The sequence below is a fragment of the Euphorbia lathyris genome, chromosome 1 (genome assembly GCF_963576675.1).
Source record: "Euphorbia lathyris chromosome 1, ddEupLath1.1, whole genome shotgun sequence".
In the NCBI taxonomy this organism is placed as follows: domain Eukaryota; kingdom Viridiplantae; phylum Streptophyta; class Magnoliopsida; order Malpighiales; family Euphorbiaceae; genus Euphorbia; species Euphorbia lathyris.
The window spans coordinates 40,978,193-40,996,304 of record NC_088910.1 but is presented as its reverse complement, the minus strand read 5'-3'; the positions used below and the strand labels follow the sequence as shown (position 1 = coordinate 40,996,304).

The 18,112-nt window shown below is 34.2% G+C and overlaps 2 protein-coding genes across 2 annotated transcripts; one reads left to right on the top strand and one right to left on the bottom strand.

The window, feature by feature from the left end:
* Positions 1–4,274: 4,274 nt before the first annotated feature.
* LOC136229539 (rhodanese-like domain-containing protein 11, chloroplastic) lies at positions 4,275–8,332 on the top strand. The gene is made up of 10 exons (XM_066018399.1): positions 4,275–4,616; positions 4,713–4,808; positions 5,155–5,262; positions 5,948–6,044; positions 6,390–6,429; positions 6,528–6,602; positions 7,300–7,387; positions 7,522–7,589; positions 7,769–7,841; positions 7,933–8,332. The coding sequence occupies exons 1-10, from the start codon at positions 4,404–4,406 to the stop codon at positions 8,014–8,016; spliced, it is 942 nt and encodes a 313-aa protein (XP_065874471.1). The 5' UTR covers positions 4,275–4,403; the 3' UTR covers positions 8,017–8,332.
* A 397-nt stretch (positions 8,333–8,729) lies between these two features.
* LOC136229528 (cytochrome P450 736A117-like) lies at positions 8,730–11,266 on the bottom strand. Its single transcript, XM_066018388.1, has 2 exons — positions 10,283–11,266; positions 8,730–9,403 (listed from the first exon to the last, which is right to left on the bottom strand). Exons 1-2 carry the CDS (start codon positions 11,216–11,218, stop codon positions 8,792–8,794), a joined length of 1,548 nt encoding a protein of 515 aa, XP_065874460.1. The 5' UTR covers positions 11,219–11,266; the 3' UTR covers positions 8,730–8,791.
* Positions 11,267–18,112: the final 6,846 nt, after the last annotated feature.

The window sequence follows — 18,112 nt, the reverse complement described above, 5'->3', positions numbered from 1 at the left end:
ACTCTTTTCCCTTTGAATTTTAACACTGTTAGTCAATTTGGTATGTGTTTGCTAACGGAATGAAGTACATGGTACCACTTTGCAAACTTTTAAACCACAGGGGTGCAGTTTGAAAATGGGCCAAACCACAAGGTTTATTTTTGTACTTTTCCCTATTTTTTTTAGGCAATTATGCATATTTAATCGATATTAATAAGTGCATGCGTCAAATATTAAACAGTAGAAGCTACTAGCACAATGATATATTAAGCAGCGCGTGATATAATACACAAGAGAAGCAATTGTCTCAGTGGTAAGTAGGGTGAAGTGTAGATGAGAAGTGCTAAGTTCGACCCCCACTAGCCACATATAGTGGTTTTTATTGGTTTCTATACTCAAAACGACGTAGTTTTGAGTGTTCTCACCATAAGGAAGTGTCCTCACCTAAGAGGAGGTTCTCACTTGTTGTTTGTGGGTTATGGTTGTGTGGAATATGTGGCTGAATAGAAACAATTCTATTTGGAATAATTCAATGAATTCTATAGATTTTTGCGTGGGGTTAAAGGAATTTTTGCGTGGGGTTAAAGGAGTGGTAGGATGCTCAATCAAAGGGGATGAATGTTTGTGCCTAAGTTGTTCCAGGTGGGGCAGGGTCTGCTTGGGGTGCGATTCGCTAGTTACGGCCTCCTCCAGCTCGCTTTAAACTGAATGTGGATGCCTCTATTATCTCGGGATCAGGTCAGCTGGGTTTAAGGGCGGTGCTACGGGACTACAATGGCAAGTTTTGTGTTTTTCCAAACTTGTGCAGTGTGATTTCTTACCTCGTGTAGGGAAAGCTATGTGTATTCGGGAAGCTCTAAATTGGCTCAACAGAAAGGGTATGGACGGTTGTCTTGTTCAAACCGATGCAGACATGGTAGTTTTAGATTTTAATCAATCTGCCTTCAGGTCTTATTCCGGCCTTGTTCTTGATGGCTGTAATAGGTTGATTCATTCGTTTAATGATGTTACTATCATTTTTGCTAGTCGTTCTGTGAATAGTGATACCCATTAACTTGCAAGGACATCCTATTCTATGTCAGTATTAATGGAGTGGCATGCTAGTCTTCCATATTTCATTGTTCAATCCTTGTATTCTGATTCTATTTAATGCATGATCTTTTCTTTTAAAAAAAATTGATATTTAGAAAGTCTAAAATGACAGATAATAATAATTTGACAAGTCCGATTTTAATAATTATAATCATATATATTTAATTATAATTTATAATAATTTATTAAAATCTAATCTCTAATTTTCAAATTTAAATTTCAATCAAAGTTGTATAAAACAAACAATTTATATATAATTCTATTTTTATTTTCATAATATAATAAATTATGAAAAATTATTACTATATATTTTGGGCAGTGGCTTCACACCACTGCCCAAAATATATAAATAGTTGGACAGGAATATTCATGTCCAACATGATACTTGTTACGGCGAATATATTTAGAAAAAATACTTTTTTAACCATGGTTGGAAAATAATCCATTTTAGGAAATATTTTCCAACCATGGTTAAAAAAGTAGTAATTTTTTATAAAAATTACTCTAAATAAGGGCTAATTTTCAAATTAGCTAGTACATTCTCCTATTTTGGTCTTATTATTGATGAGTGCAAGACACTCCTTCAATCTATCGAGACCTCCTCGATTAGTTTTGTTAACCGTTCAGCGAACGTCATTGCACATGCTCTTGTACGAGCAGTGAATTCCTCACCTGAACTTAGAAGCTGGGAGTCTGTTCCCTCTTCTTTTATTATTGCTTTCCTAAACGTTAATTAATAGATCAAAACTTATATTAGAAACATATCTAGCTGTTTTTTTTTTCTTATTAAAAATTAATATTTGTGTAAAATTATAAAATCATTCAAAGTAACATTATTTTGGTAAGTGAATTAGTGAATTGAAAGTAATATTTATGCAAATATTATTCAATTCAGTAGTTGTAAAATATGTTTATATCCTATTAGTAAGTAATAAATGATAAAAAAAATCTCTTAAAAAATCAACAAATAAAATTAGTGGGGAATGATATGGAATAAGAAAATTATTTAACCATAAAGCGAATTTGCGAAGCAAAATCACCATTTTTAGCTTGTTTTTTCTCTTCACAGACTTTGCATATTCGCTTTATGTGAAGCAAAATCATCCTTTTCTATGTGAATTTCTCTTCGCAGATTTCGCAAAATATGATGCAAACTCATTTTGCAAAGTAAAATCATCATTTTTCAAGTGTTTTTTTCTTCGCAGATTCTCTCTCTGCGAAACGTATCTTTCATTATTTCCCTAAAATTACTTAATTTTTGTGAAGGTTGAATACAAAAGCATCAATTATAGTGATTTATTTATCTTGAATACAAATGCATCAATCAGAGTGAGGGGTGATTGGGATGTGATGAAGATGGTGAACCTGTCGATTTTTCTTACTTCTAAAAAGAAAAGACAAATCACCATTATCATCCCAAAGACCATTAATTTTGTATGACGCTGCTCATTTTTCTTGCTTCTGTAAAGCCTGGAAGCACTCCAATGTTCTAGTTCCTTCTGCTTCTGAACTTCTTAGCAAAATGTTCTGGAAGCACACTCTCACCCAAATGTGCTGGGAAGTGCACTAGGGAGATAGTGTGGTTCCAAAACATTTTGCTAATCATTCTGTTCTGAAAGCACATTCCTCAGGTTTAGGGTTTGAATTATTGTTGCAATCTTGTTGTAAATTTTGATAATGTTATGATTTTAATGTTATAAATATTGCTGCAATCTTGTTATGATTTCAATGTTATATAAAATACATGACTTTTTGTTTCATAGTTTGCGAAAACTGTAAAGAAAAAGTCATTCTGTGAAGTAGTATTGTCTTCGCAGGCTCCGCAGTTTGCGAAAAATGCGAAGAAAAATTCATGTACTTAAATAGTATTATCTTCGTAGGCTTCGCGGTTTGTGAAAAATGTGAAGTAAAATCATGGGGTAAATTACACTCATGGCCACTAAACTTTATGCATAACATTGTGGCCACTGAACTTCAATTCTTAACGGTATGATCACTGAACTTTATTCTTTTTAACACAGGTGGCCATTAAGCTTTAACTAATTCCTCAAAATGACCGGTAACGACCTCAAAATGAAAATATTCAAGAATTAAAGTTGTTCATAACGATATTTACCATGAAACCACATTTTTTATTTTCCAAAATCACCTTTTTTGGAGCTTTCTCTCTCTACAAATTCACTCTCTCTCTCTCTCTCTTAACCAAAAAAACACCTAAATGACCTCAAAACGAAAATTTTCAAGAATTAAAGTTCCTTAGAATATCATTAACTCTTCGAATTTTTTATTTTGAGACTGTCAACGGTCGTTTTGAGACGTTGAGTGGCCACCGGTGTAAAAAAGTGTAATGTTCAATTGTCATACTGTTAAGAATTGAAGTTCAGTGACCACAATGTTAAATGGGTAAAATTCAGTTGTCATGGATGTAATTTACCCTAAAATCATATACTGAAAGTATTATTCTGAGAAAAACGTACAAAATAATAAAAAAAACGGAGTGTCAAGTTCGCAAGAAGAAAGATTTTATGTATATGAGTCGGTGGTGGAGATGCGCATGTTGAGATGGATGTGTTGTTATACGAGAAAGGATTGGGTGAGTAATGAAATAATTAGGACAAAAGTAGGGGTTACATCTATTGAGAGTAAAATGAGAGAAACCCGACTAAGGTGGTTTGGCCATGTTAGATGAAGAGCGCTTGATGCGCCGGTTAGGAGGACTGAAGAGTGGCAAAGGGATGTAGTGGTGAGGGGTAGAGGAAGACCTAAACAAACTTGGAGAAGGGTGATCGAGAGTGATATGAGTTTATTGGGGATTGAGGAAAATATGGTAGTGGATAGGACAGAGTGGAGGGAGAGAATTTGTGTCGCTGACACGACTTGATTTCACGGTTTTATATGATGGTTCATGTTAGCCGACCCCAAATCATTTTGGGACTAAGGCTTTGTTATTGTTGTATGAGTCGATAATTAAAAATGGAGTTCCAAATTTACAAACTAAAAAAGACTCGGATAAAGAAACAAAAGAGAAAAAGAAGAAAAGGTAAAAAAAAATTTAAATAGTTATATATATTAATGGTATTTTAAGAAAATCATAAATAAATGGTCTAACTATGATAATTGGTCTAAATATGTCATTTAACCCAATTTTATAAATTTACTTTTTTATTCGTCATCATGTAAGACCAATCCAGAACAAAACGCTGCCAGGCCTCGAGGACTATCAGTAGGAGACTGATCCGGATAAACTTAAAAAAAAAACAATCCGGAAATAAGCTAACGGATAAGCAACTTTTTGTTTTTCTCAGAAAAATATAAAAAAAAATATGAATTAAATGCTTTTTCGTCTTCATCTCAGTGTCTCACAACAGCTCTCGTCGTCAATGGATTCTCTAGGCCTTCCGTCTTTCAATGCTGTAACATTTTCACATTCCAATTTCCACAATGAACACAGAGCAAAATTGCTGGGAAAATCAAAATTCAATTACTTCAACTCCTCGATGCCACCGTCTCCAAAACTCACCTCTACTTCAAGATGCCACCGCTTTGTATGCCAATCTTCAGTGTTTTCTGAGCTTTAATTTATTTGGCTTACTTACTCATCCTTTTAAAATTTTGTTAATTCGTTTTCCCCCTGAAAGCAGCATACGAGGGTTACACGGATGCAAGCTGGAGACGAAGATTATGATTTAAAGCAAGTGAAAGACATGGCAGCCGCAAAGAGGAGATGGGATAGTATGGTAATGCTTTTAATTGCACAACATTAAGCAGGAATTTTTTTTATTTAAGTCTCGGTAGTTTGTTTGATAATTTATATACATAAATGGCATTGTTATTCCTATCCTTTGATTTTTTCTGGACTCAAATTTGTGTTGTCTGTGTATCGTAATATCCAATTTGAGTAATTGGTTTGGGTTCATAAGAGTAATATTGAATAATGTTGGGATATTAGCATGTGGAAATATAGGTTTCATTCACATAATCACATTGTTTTAGTCCATTGACATGAACCCATAAAGTTTGAATTATGTGCTTTGGGAGTTACAGATAGCAAATAATCATTGTTTTGCATAATTGCATACTTAGATCAGGGAAGGAAGGGTAAAGATTCTCACCCCAAGAGAAGCAGGATATGCAATTCAACTCTCCAATAAAACTCTACTCGATGTTCGCCCTTCTGTTGAGCGGAAGAAGGTACGACACTGTTTTTCTTTATTCCTTTATCATTTCTTTCTTTCACGAAATTTTACAGGGTTAGAAGTACAAAATAAGCCTTATGGTCAAATAAGTGCATATCAAAACTTGCAGGGTCAATTTAGCTCGACTTGTGAGTTGTGTTGTGCTAACCAAGCTCTGCTAACTTACTGTGTTTGAACGACTTAACCAGTGAATTAGGCTAAATAAGCAAACACCGCAAAATGAGGGCTAAGGTCGGAAAACTTGTTATATGTCTATTTTTCCATCAAAGTGTCTATTTGTCCATCAAATACAAGCTGAAGAACCAACTTTTGTACTTTTTAGCCAATTCTGATGCTATCTCTAACTTAATTCATTCTATTTGATGGATGCAAAATATATGTCAGCCTGTTGGGGAAATTATGATGATTCTTATGCATTGTTTGTTGAATATTACTGTAAGCATTCAATTAGAATATTGCAAAATAAAAAAAGTTGGTCTTTAAATTCTGCTTTTGTCCACTCACTGCATTTTTTTTGTTTACAAACAGCATGTTATTTTTATATTTTTTCCTTCACTCAATGTTTTCATGTTCCTTTCACTCCCTTCATTTGATTCTTTCATTGTATATTTGTGTCTTGCTCAGTATCTCAATGGGTACCATAATGTCCTTTAATAGTTAAATCTTTGACTGTTTTGAAGGCATGGATTAAAGGCTCAACTTGGATTCCGATTTTTGAAGTTGATGATGCATCTGACATCGGAAATCTCTCCAGAAAGGTCACATCTTTTATGATGGGTATTGCCTGATTCATTTTCTCATGGATGAAATAAATGTCATAATGTTCATGTTATTGTCATCTTCAGCATTGTGTCTTGCGATGTCAAATAGAACTAAGCTGCTAATAGAGATGAACTTAGGAGTACAATGTTATATACCAACTGGGAGTGGGTCAAATAAATCTCAGATGACCAAGGTTGACTTGAAACTAGTCACTGCTGTATGTCGAATGTATAGAAGAAAAGTATTACTTTTAAATATAAGAGGATCAAAGAAATCTATTTTCCTTTTACCTGTCTTTTCTTTTCTTTTTAGAAATGTACTTCTGGGAGTTTAATATTTTTTAGCGGCTCGTATTTGTAGGAGGTTGGTGGAGTGGGACGCCTACATTGTCTTTTGATAAGTATGTAGTGAATAAGTTCATTATTTTGTATCTGCTTGCTCATATTCTTACCTGAATCTGTATATATTCCTTACGCATTGCTTTTCTGTCTTTGCTAGCCAGTTCATACCAAAGGTTGAGGAGAAGTTCTCAAAAGATACAGACTTGATCGTTTCATGCCAGAGGGGATTGAGGTGAATTCTGGCATCGATTTATCCTTATGAGTAATATCAGAAATCGTGTCCTTATGGTGTCATATGATTTCACATGAATCAATTTTATTTTAATTTCAAGACATGTAAGATTGTTACAATGCACAGTGACATTTAAGTGCCTCCCACGAACTAGACAAGCTGCTCTCATGTAGTATATATTACTTCTATCTGTTCTTACTATATGTGTCATTAATGGGTAATTTCAATATGCTTTACAATAAATTTATTATGTATTGTAGTGGAAAAAACTTGTAGATTCAAATGATTCGGGAAGGTGGTTAGTTGCTTTTATGTTCTTGAAATGTCCTTGGTCGTAAATTTCTTTTCTTAATGTGAATAATACGTCTATAATGATTGGCTTATGATAAAATTATGACCCATTTGAATCTTCATGAAAGTCATGGAGCATAAAGGGGATGGGGTATATGAACTAGATCAAATGTATTTCAATGACGAGGCTTGTGAACCAACTGCAGCTTCGTACAGTTTCGATATTAAATTATAGATTTGTAGATACAACTTAATAAGTGTTGTAGAAATTCATCATGCGTTGTAAAAACTTGAGGAAAACCTTGAGGCAGGTAGAAAAAGGAGTTATAGGTAGGAAATAAGACATTTCTGACAGATGCAAAATTTACATATAACATTATCTGATTGACTGATTGAATTTTCACAGATCGTTAGCTGCTTGTGAAATGCTTTACAATGCTGGTTATAGAAACCTTTTCTGGGTTCAAGGAGGTCTTGAGGCTGCTGAAGAAGAGGTGTGTAGATTTCGTAATTCAAGTTCAATATTTCCTTTGGTTCTAGTCATTCTTTTGTGCCCTTTTCTTTTTCTATGTTCCTCCACTAATCAAACAAAAGAAATTTAACCTATGTGGTGACATGAATGGTGTAGGATCTTGTTGCAGAAGGTCCTCAGCCTCTTAAGTTTGCTGGAATTGGAGGGGTTTCTGAATTCCTTGGGTATGAATCTCACTTTTGCTTCTTCTTTTTTCCATAATTTTATGATCCCTGAGAAAATGGTTGATCTCTTAGAATCTGCATGTCATAGTTGGCTTATTTTGCATAACTTAATAGCTGAATGAATACCAGTTCAAACCTCTTCAACATATTAATATTTGAAAATTCTGTTATAACTTCAGTTGGACAGATCAACAAAGAGTTGTGGCTGCCAAAGAAGGTTGGGGTTACCGGTTATTATTCTCAGCACGTCTGGTAATGACATCGTTTGGCATTCTGATAGAATATCATACAATGTGAAATCTTGTTGTGGGTATAGATATTTAATGTTCTGTTTCTGATACAGTTTGGAGTTGTTATTGCTGCTGATGCTTTGTTTCTCGGCGCCCAGCAATTAAGTCACTATTTTCAGGATATAAGGCCACACTGAGAAATGAAGGTAACTTCATTTATGATCTGAGAGGACACTGTTCCCAATAGTCCATGGATTCAGAGGGAATCGCAATTTTGGAGCCAATAGTAAAGTAATGTACAATCCTAAGCTTTTTAGTTAGTTATTACATGTGTTTAATTCTGTTAGCTACATTTTTTGTTGTGAAAATCACAAGCTAATTCCAATTTTGGAATAACTGGCGTGTCAGTGAAGTTGATTTCCAACATTGGAATATATTTCAGACTTCTTATCAAACAATTTTATAGTGGATCAAGAATTCAAAAAATCTAAGGTTCCTCGTTCCATTACAAAAGGTTTTACTAGGTTTTCAATAGCTATCAAAATGTCGGTATCAATTAGTTATGGCTGTTTGAAAAATTATTTTATCCATCAGTCATGTGCCGGCACTCTAGGACAGTCAACATAGATTTGGCTTGATGAACTGTTCATGTTCTCGTCCCCATGAAGTAGGATTCCTAATTAGATTGGAAAGATTCTTTGTTATCCGAAAAACCAGATCTCTTAGGCTTGTGTGATGCTGAAAACAGTAACCAATTTGTTTGTTTTCCATTCTTTTCTCCTTGAATACCTCTTTTTTGTTTTCTTTGATCTTCTCTAATAACTTGAGGAATTTTAGTCTAGAATATGCAATTTCTCTCATTATAGTGCTACTGGATTCGATTTTCAAGGACAATAGTTTGTGAAAAATCGATACAAAAGTACTAAAGATTTTATTGTCAAACAAACAAAAACAAAACAAAAAGGGCAAAAATTAGCAAGGAGGAGGAGTTGCAACAGCAAAGAGGGGGAATTTTCTATGGGTAGTAAGACCAACAGACTCAGTCATATCCAAATCCTCCTCTCCTACTCCACTAGGCAACGACCAATCAAACTTATACACAATATTAGCCAAAGCAAGTTCTTCAATACTAATTGCAAACTGTATTCCCGGACAAGCTCTTCTTCCAGCCCCAAATGGTAGTAATTGGAAATCATGGCCTTTGATATCTATCTTGCTATTCAAAAATCTGTCTGGCCAGAACTCCTCTGCTCGTTCCCAAAACGCAGGGTCTCTTCCGATCGCCCAAGCATTGATAATCACTTGAGTTCCTCGTGCAATGTCGTACCCGTTGATGTTAACATCTTGTGTTGATACTCGCGGAACTAGCAAGGGAAGTGGTGGATGTAATCGTAGAGTTTCTTTGATTACTGCTTTTAGGTAAGGCATTTTATCTATATCATCTGCTGTGATTTCCGACTTGTTTTCGGCGGTTTTTCTTACTTCATTTTGGAGTTGTTTCATGATGTTTGGCTTCTTTAGGAGTTCTGTCATTGCCCATTCTAGAGCTGTATATGTTGAGTCCGTTCCTGCTGAAAATACATCCTACCATATACATACATATATATCATATCAATTTATTATCAATGCATACATGAAAACAAGACAATTGAAGTTTTTACATTTTAATCATTCTGTTGCTTAAGTTTCATTCTGGTGTCACTATGGCTAGATCCGACGTGAAGTCCAACCAGAAAGATGACGTGGTGAGTTAATCATAAGTCAAACTTTTCATGTGGCAAGACTATTCTGGGTCAAACGCACCCGATGCTACTAAAATTTAGCATTTGTGCTTTGTTGATCAGTAAAGTTAGTCTTGGGCTCAGCCATGTGGATGATATATGACTGCCACGTACATCATATACAATTTAACTGAGATGTTATGCAGTGCTGATGTGAAAAGTTTGACTTCTGATTGACTCGTGGTGCCAACATTAAAAAGAGTTAAAATGATCCTTGAAGTTTAGAGTCATGATCAATTTAGTCCAAATTATAAATAAAAAATAGTCCAAATTGAATTTTAAGTATCCTCCCAACTTAAAAGTCGGCAATTTTTAATAAATTGACTCAAATATAATCAGTTCTAATATCTAAAATTTGGGGTTAATTTGTCAAAATTTACTAACTTAGGGGTAAAATTCTATTTAGGCTAAATTGATCATGACTCCAAGGCCATTTTAACCTTTAATTTCCTTGGATGCATTTGATCAAAATATCTCAGAAAAATATTATATTTTTAATTAAAGTTAATAAAAACCCTATTAACTATAATTAGACTATGACTTTAACTTCATCTAATCATTTGATTTCTTACAATAGAAGGTTATGTATGTAAACCAAACTCATTATTATGCAGCCTGAAACATTTGACAAAGTGGGTTTTGTATTTTCAAGTAAACAATAGAAAGAAAGAGCAGAATTTACCAAGATGAGAGCTTTAATGCTAGTTAGATCAATAGGAAAACCAGCAGTATCTTCTTTCTGAATCCAAAGCAAAACATCCACAAAATCTCTATGATTATCACCATTTTCATTCCTCCCCATGGCCATATGTTCTTCCACCACTTTATTAAGAAACCCATCAATCTCTCTAAAAACTCTCTCAGCTTTACCATTCAATCCATTAACATAATTCACCCAACTTAGCCACGGAATATAGTTACCGATATTGAATCCCAACAGTTCCACGAACTCCCCCAATAAATCCTTAAAATTTCTCCCTCCTGCGGTCGCCATATGTTTTCTCCCTAAAGCTACTCTACACACCACATCACTCGTCAGAGTAGCTAATTCCACGCTTAAATTAACAGCCTCCGACGATGAATAATTACTCTTAATCCTCTCGATCAAACAAGCTGTTTCTTCTTCCCTGACATGTTTGAATGATTGTACTCTTTTCGAATTGAGTAGATGAAGAACACTTATCCCTTTCATCTGCCTCCAGTACTCTCCGTATGGAGCTGCAGCTATGTCTCTCCGGTTGTAGAGAAGTTTGTCTGAGATTGTTGAAGCAGGCCTGTCAGCGAAGATTAAATCGTGAGTTTTCATTATCTGATGAGCAGTGTCTGGTGATGAAATAATTAGAACAGGGATGCTTCCTAATCCTAAATTTAGAGACATGATTGGGCCATGGATTTTAGCTAAGTTTCCGAGAGATTGGTGAGGGTGTAAGCCGAGCTGGTGTAAGTTTCCGATGATCGGAAGCGTTGGTGGAGAAGGTGGGAGCTTGGATTTCTTGCTGCTCCGGTGAGACCATTTCAGGAATAAGACTATCAAGGGTAAGGTTAACAGGGCTAAGGATAAGTTTAGCCACAAGGAGGATGTGGATGTTCCATCTTGCTGTAAATGGAAATTAGACATTTTCAGATAGATTGGGTTTATTATTATGTTTGTTTGTTTAACTTGTATATATAGCAAGGTAGATGAATTTTTTGGTTATTGTTTGAAAATGATTTCTTCCAAGTAGAAGTTTCTTTAATTTATTGTTTTAATTCAATTTGACTCAATTTTTCAAAAGAAAATATCACAAAGTCATGTCAAAAAAAAAAAAAAGCAAGACTTCAGAAATGTGTAATGAACCGGCACTACAATGAATCCACTTGCAGGTTTTCCCAAATCTATCTTTGGAAAATCAAAATATATGTAGTCATAAATTATAGGGTTAATTACAAAAAAAGTACTCTGTGGTTAGGCCGATTTGCGATGTGGTACATGTGGTATTTTTTTGCAAACACAATCCTATAGTTACAAATTTTACATGTTTTTTTTACTTTGTTAAATTTGACCAATAACGAGCTCAAAATGAAAATTTTCAAGAATTAAACTTATTTGGTATCATATTTACTATGGAACTATATTTTTAATTTTTTAAAATCATCCTTTTTGGAGTTTTCTCTTTTTAAACATTATGTTTCTCTTTCATAAAAAAACACCTAAATGACCTCAAACCTAAAAAGTTGAAGAATTAAAGTTGTTTAAAATATCATTTAACTCTTGAAAATTTTCATTTCGAAGTCGTTATCGATCAAATTCTGACAAAGTGAACTCAAGTGCAAAATTTTGCAAACCACATGATTGCGTTTGTAAAAAAAAATACCACAGGTACCATATCGCAAATCGGCTAAACCACCGGGTACTTTTTTTTTGTAATTAACCCTAAATTATATTTCCCCTCAGCATGTGCGTGCTGTGCAGATTGGGATGTCGGAGTGGATAAGGTGAATACGAGGCAAGCAAGGGTAATTCGGGTTGCCTTTGAACTTACTCTCACGTTGTTACGCATTTGGTAAATGAAAATTTCCACAATCACATCGATTCTCTTGGATTATTGAAAAGCTTTGGGAGTTGCTTTACAGAGACTGAGAGACTCTTATGGAGAATGCCTACCATGAAGGTAACAGAGCAATAGATAGGATGACAAACTTTGCATGATAATTATTCTTTGGTTATCATGAGTAATGTGCCTCCTGCAATACATCCAGAGTGTCATTTTTTCTGATATTAACTATTCTAGTTTTTTCATCAGTTAATTAAAATGTAGTTTTCTTGTGTCTTTGGGTTTTTACCCCTCCAGTGTAAAAAAAAAAATATTGTATTTATACATATAATACAAAAATGATAAAAAAGAATTTATTATTTTTCTATTAATATATCCTTACAGTAAATATTATTTCAAATTTAAATCTTTCAAACAATTGTACATAGGATACTAGATTTAATTCAAAAGAAAATTTATATAATATTATAAAAGGGTTAATTTATATACTTAGAACAATACACCAGTGTTGACATTAATTAAGAGCAGCAGCCGAAGCCCTGGTCAAGATTTTAACAAATTGTTTGACGTATAGTGTTGGGTTGGATACTTGCAGTTATTTTAAAGAGAAACAAATTGGCTCTTCTAATAAGAAATTCTAAAGTTGTAATTATCAAAATCATACTAATTTTAAAAAGTTATTAAAAAATAAAATAAATTTTGTACTATTTTAATGGAAATGTGAATGTGCCAGAGAATTATAGTATTTTGAGATGTAAAAAGTGAATAAGTGTGTTTACTAGTTTCTAAATCAAATGATTGCATGGAATAAAAAAAAGATCTAAAATTCCAATGGTTCTAAAGGATACCAGTCTTAAGAAATAATTGAAATACAGAATAAAATAAAATTGTACTGAATGAAAATGACAAAAAATTACAACTAAGAAAATAACTAAGAAATCTAAAGAATTTTTGCAGGAATCTAAATTGTTTGATAAGGTTGTCTTGATTTGAGTGTGTATAGGTTTTTCATCATGATCTTTCTCTTTTTATAGATGCTAGATGTAATTTTCTAGTTTCCACTAAGTCACGTTCTCCACTTTTAGATCACATTTTAAATAATTATTCCGCCCTTTGGTTCTCATTATCTCTGTGATGGATTGATTCTGGCATATTTGACTTCCTTTCTATGAAACATGTGTTAAAATTAAATAACCTCTATAAAAATGTTCCCCCTAAGTTTACTTTAGGTATCTTCTCGGTTTCCTTCAAGTCTCCTCATGGTTTCCCCAAAGGTGGTTTCCTTGAAGATGGTTTCTCTGGTTTCCATCAATAGAATCCATGGTTTTCCTCAAGATGGTTTCCTTGGATAGAGATTCCATGGTTTCTTTGATTTCCCTCAAGATGATTTCCCTAGTTTCTGTCAAGATGGTTTCCCTAGTTTCCCTCAAAATGGTTTTCCTAGTTTCCTTAAAAAAACTTTCATTAGATATCCCCATGGTTTCCGTTAGGGAAAGTGAGGTTCACTCCAAGAAATTCTAAGTGAACGGTGTACCAGTGAAGATAAATGTGGAGTGCATCGAGAAGGAAAGGTGGTGTACCAAAAAAACATAAAAAAAAAGTTCTCTTAAAAGGAAAAGTTTTCTAAAGATTCTTGGCTAGAAAATGTTTGTTAAAACATGAATCAGAATAATCACAAGCAACAGGAACAAGAGCAAATTACATATAAGTTAAACATTAGAAAATGGGCACAGAATACAGAATTAAGGGGTAAAAAGCCGGGTTTCTAAAGGATAGAATTTTATCCTAATCAACTGACTTTATCGAGAAAGATTACTTTTTTGGTGCATCAAGAAAACTTTATTTTTGGTGCAAACAAGTGCCCCGTAAACATAAATTTTAGGGACGTAATTTCATTCTTCATTCTTCAAAAGTCATGGTGTCAAATTTTACAAGTGTCACAAGATCTTTCTTTAACTCACAAAAAATATATATAAGTCGTGAAGTCAATCTTGTGACACTTTCGTGCTAATATTCCATTTCCTCAATTGGAGGAATGCTCACCAACCTGTGAGATGGCCTGATTATTAGATGTTGGAGTTGAATTCCTTTAACTCCTAAAAATATACTAAAATCTTCCGCTTTTACTTTGATATTCTCTTTTGACTCAAGTTTCCCTCTAAATTATCCTCATACTTGTCCCTTGACATGACATCTCATGGATGCTTTTTTATCCATTGCTTCCTTTTTTGTGTTATAGTAAGAGACTTCGAAAACTTTTTATGGCGTACTATATGTCATCGAGTACTAGGTCATTCTATATGAGGGACAACAAATGGAGACCTCCTTTAATGGGATGTTAAAGAAATTTTTCCTAGACTTCTGTGAACTTCAGATGTTGGAGGCTTTTGGTCCCTCATTACCTGAACTCCAATTTCACTACTATTTCTTCCAACGTTTGTTACCTCAATTGGGATGCTTGAATTCTTTCCCTCACACCTACCATTGTTTATTATGATGATATGGTATAGGAAACTCAAATCGGCCAAATGGATGGAAGCTAGATCTATATGGTTCTTGGACACTTTCCAGAGTGCATCTATAGTGAATGGGAGAATCTGTGTTGACGGATGCCATTTTCTTGGTGAACATACGACATATGAGTAATCACATTGTTGTTCACATTTCCTCTATCCCTCTGCCTCCTTAAGATATGAAGTTGTGTGGGAGGTAGGATTAATGTTTCAAAAATATTGAGGAATATGTGACTTACTAGAATTTTCTCAGCCTCCTGAACTAATAGCCTTCTACAAGATGATTGTTTCCTTCGAGAGCTGACTACTTCTTAGACATGTCACATACATCATTAGACTCTAGTGAGCCTTGGGAAGGGTTTCTTTCAGAGTTTGCAGCTTGGTTTCCTCCTATAGTAGAAGGATTACCTTTGATCACCCTTAGATCCGATAGCTTCTTGAGGATCTTTTTCACATTTTTTAGAGGTCGCTCCTCGAGGCTTCCTGATTCTTTTCAATAGAACCGAAGCATCTCTCCAAGAATTATAAATTTTCTATTTCTACAAAGAATCATAATTGTCTTTTAGGGCTACACTTCTCCACCCCTTCAATTTGTTTCACTAGATGTCGAACTTTTCATGTTGCCATTGTTTCTTCCTCTTCAAATTCACTGACCACTCGACCTTTGTTCTTATTATTCTTCTTCTTTGGCGGTATTGTGATGTTTGTTCGATCGAGCATGTCAATTTTGTTTGGGCTCTTTTGGTGACAATGTCAGTGTGCCAGAGAATTATAATATTCTCAGACTATAAAAATGAATTAAGCACGCCTACTAACTTTTAAATTAAATGATTGCACAGAATAAAGCATACCTAAAATTCCAAAGGTTGTGATTATTAAATAGGAAAAAGGTGCCAAAACAGTCCTATGATTTTTGGTGAAGTACCAATTTAGACTCCGCGTGCAAAAAAGTAATAATATAGGCTTAATGTTTAGAAAATGTATCATTTTAGGTCTCGAGAACGGATTGGACACGTCATTCCTATTACTCTGTTAAGTTCTGATTTATCCCTCCACGTACAATTGACATAACTTAACGAAGTAATATCAATTACGTGTCTCGTTCCGTTATCGAGACCTAAATTGGTACATTTTTTAAACGATAAGCTTATATTAGTGTTATTTTGTACATGGAGCCTAAATTGACACTTCTCCAAAAACCATAGACCTAATTTGGTACTTTATCCCTATTAAGTGTCATTTGTTTCCATTTTTCAGAACTACTTTTTGTCTTTCAATATTAAACAAGAGATAGAAAGTGTTTGGTAAAATTCCGAACCAACTGCTTTTTGCAGAAAAAACAACTAATACATACTGCCTATCAGTAACAGCAAATGTGAACATCTGAAACAAACGGACCCTAAATATGTACACATATATTTGGATAACTCGAGTTATTAAATATGATAATCCAAGTTCATATATTTTTGCAACATATTTATTTTCTATACAAGGTTTGTAAATATGTACATATATTTGTCAATCAAATTAGTTTTGCTAAATTAGTCAGTCAATCCCAATATAAGATTTTTACAAAAAAAAAAAATAATAAAGTGGGATTTGAAATTAGATTTTAAATTGAGCTTTTTTTTTTTTTTTTTTTTGAAAGAATTAACTTCATTAATGATCACTTGAAAGAATATTACATGCAAATGGAGGCAGATTGCGCATACATTCCCCTCGATCAGCCAAAGAACTTACAGCCCGAGCAAAACAATGAGCAGCTAAGTTCGCTGAACGACGAACATTCCTAACAGAACAAGATGATAGGTCTTTTAAGAGGTCTCTGCAATCTTCCACAACAAGCTCCATGGTCGAACTGCCGCCAATTTCTCGCTTCAAAGCATACACTAGCACCTGTGAGTCTGATTCAAGCTCGATGTTTCCCCAATCCTTTGATTTTAACCAACTCAATGCTTCTCTACACGACAAGGCTTCGATGAGCAAGGGATCCAGTGGGCACCGTAACTCTCCATTGGCAGCTGCTAAGAACTCTCCCCTTTCATTCCAGACCACAAACCCGTAGCCTCCACGTCCAAGCTCTCGGAACACAGCTCCATCCACGTTCACCTTGACACAGCCTCCCTTGGCGGACACCAACTCGACGAACCAGACTGACCACGCGGACAGCTCGTCTGGTACCAAACTTGCACTGATTTTCACTGGTCTAGTAAAGCAGTAGCTTTACAAAATGTTATTCTTGCATGGTCACTGCACTGGTTCCATATGAAGTCGTTCCTGGCAAGCCAGATTGCCCGGTAAACACACGCAATATGTTCTACCACCTGCTGAGGGTTAGACATGTTGGAGAAGGAGATGAAGAAAAGATGAATATTGAGATGGAGCAAACAGAGGGCTCGGTTGTAGAATTCTTAGGAGAGAAATGTTGCCGACCGGGAAGGTAATTATGCAGCGGATTGGATGATGAATTTCGCAAATTCTATTACTTTTGGTCATCATGAGTGTGATATACCTTTTGCAAGCCTCCAATATATTCTGTTTGCTGATTACTGTGGCCAATCTTAGAGGAAAGTTATTTAGTTTTCTTATTTTGTTTTCTCCTTGTTATATGGGCTTCTGAGCCTTCTTAACCGATAAAAAAAGTATTACACAACATAATGCTAATCTATAATTTAGCGTATATTTGATATACAAAATATATTAATTATTTTAACATTCACTATATATATATATATATATATATATATATATATATATATATATATATATATGCTATTAATTTTAATTTTAGAGGGTGTTTCACTACAAAAAAAAGGGTCTATTACGACGCTAAAATTTAAGGTTTAACGACGCTTTTCGGTGTCCCTAAATACTTACCCACGCTTTTCAAAGCGTCGTCACAAGCGTCATTAAATCGCGTGTCGTTAATTTTAACGACGCATAAAGCATTGTGTGGGTAAATTTAGACTGACGACATTCTACATACAAACGTCGTCATGTTTCCAACGCTTACATTTTTAATGTCGTGATTTTTTTGTATTATTTATTTTTAATTTCAGAAATTACCACTGCGTTTTAATAAAACGTCGCAAAATGAACGACATAATATTTGTCATGTCGTCATTTCGCTTCAGAAAATATTGATAACGTCTTGAATACCAAGACACTTTAATTTAACAGCGTCTCCAAATTGACGACATTTGATTAAAAAAGCATCTATATTTGGCTACATAAAAATCCATTATATCTCAAATGCAATGACATTTCGGAACTAAAATATTGTCTCTAAATTGTGACGTTTGCATATTATTATGTCCTTAGAATAAGGACATTTCATAAACAAACGTCTTAAAGAGACCTCAAGACCACAAGCTCGCGATGGAAAAAATTTCTGTCAGATTTTCTAACAGTTGTAAATTATTTAAAATTAAATTAGAAAAAATGAATGAGGCTCTTTAATCAGTA

What these genes read in the sequence shown, in the direction of transcription:
- LOC136229539 (XM_066018399.1), top strand. Translation starts at nt 4,404, where the DNA reads ATGCTTTTTCGTCTTCATCTCAGTGTCTCACAACAGCTCTCGTCGTCA. An exon ending in GGTCACATCTTTTATGATGG is followed by an intron (nt 6,045 to 6,389) that starts GTATTGCCTGAT and finishes TCGTATTTGTAG; the next exon opens with GAGGTTGGTGGAGTGGGACG. An exon ending in TATTATTCTCAGCACGTCTG is followed by an intron (nt 7,842 to 7,932) that starts GTAATGACATCG and finishes TTTCTGATACAG; the next exon opens with TTTGGAGTTGTTATTGCTGC.
- LOC136229528 (XM_066018388.1), bottom strand. Translation starts at nt 11,218, where the DNA reads ATGTCTAATTTCCATTTACAGCAAGATGGAACATCCACATCCTCCTTG. An exon ending in GCATTAAAGCTCTCATCTTG is followed by an intron (nt 9,404 to 10,282) that starts GTAAATTCTGCT and finishes TGTATATGGTAG; the next exon opens with GATGTATTTTCAGCAGGAAC.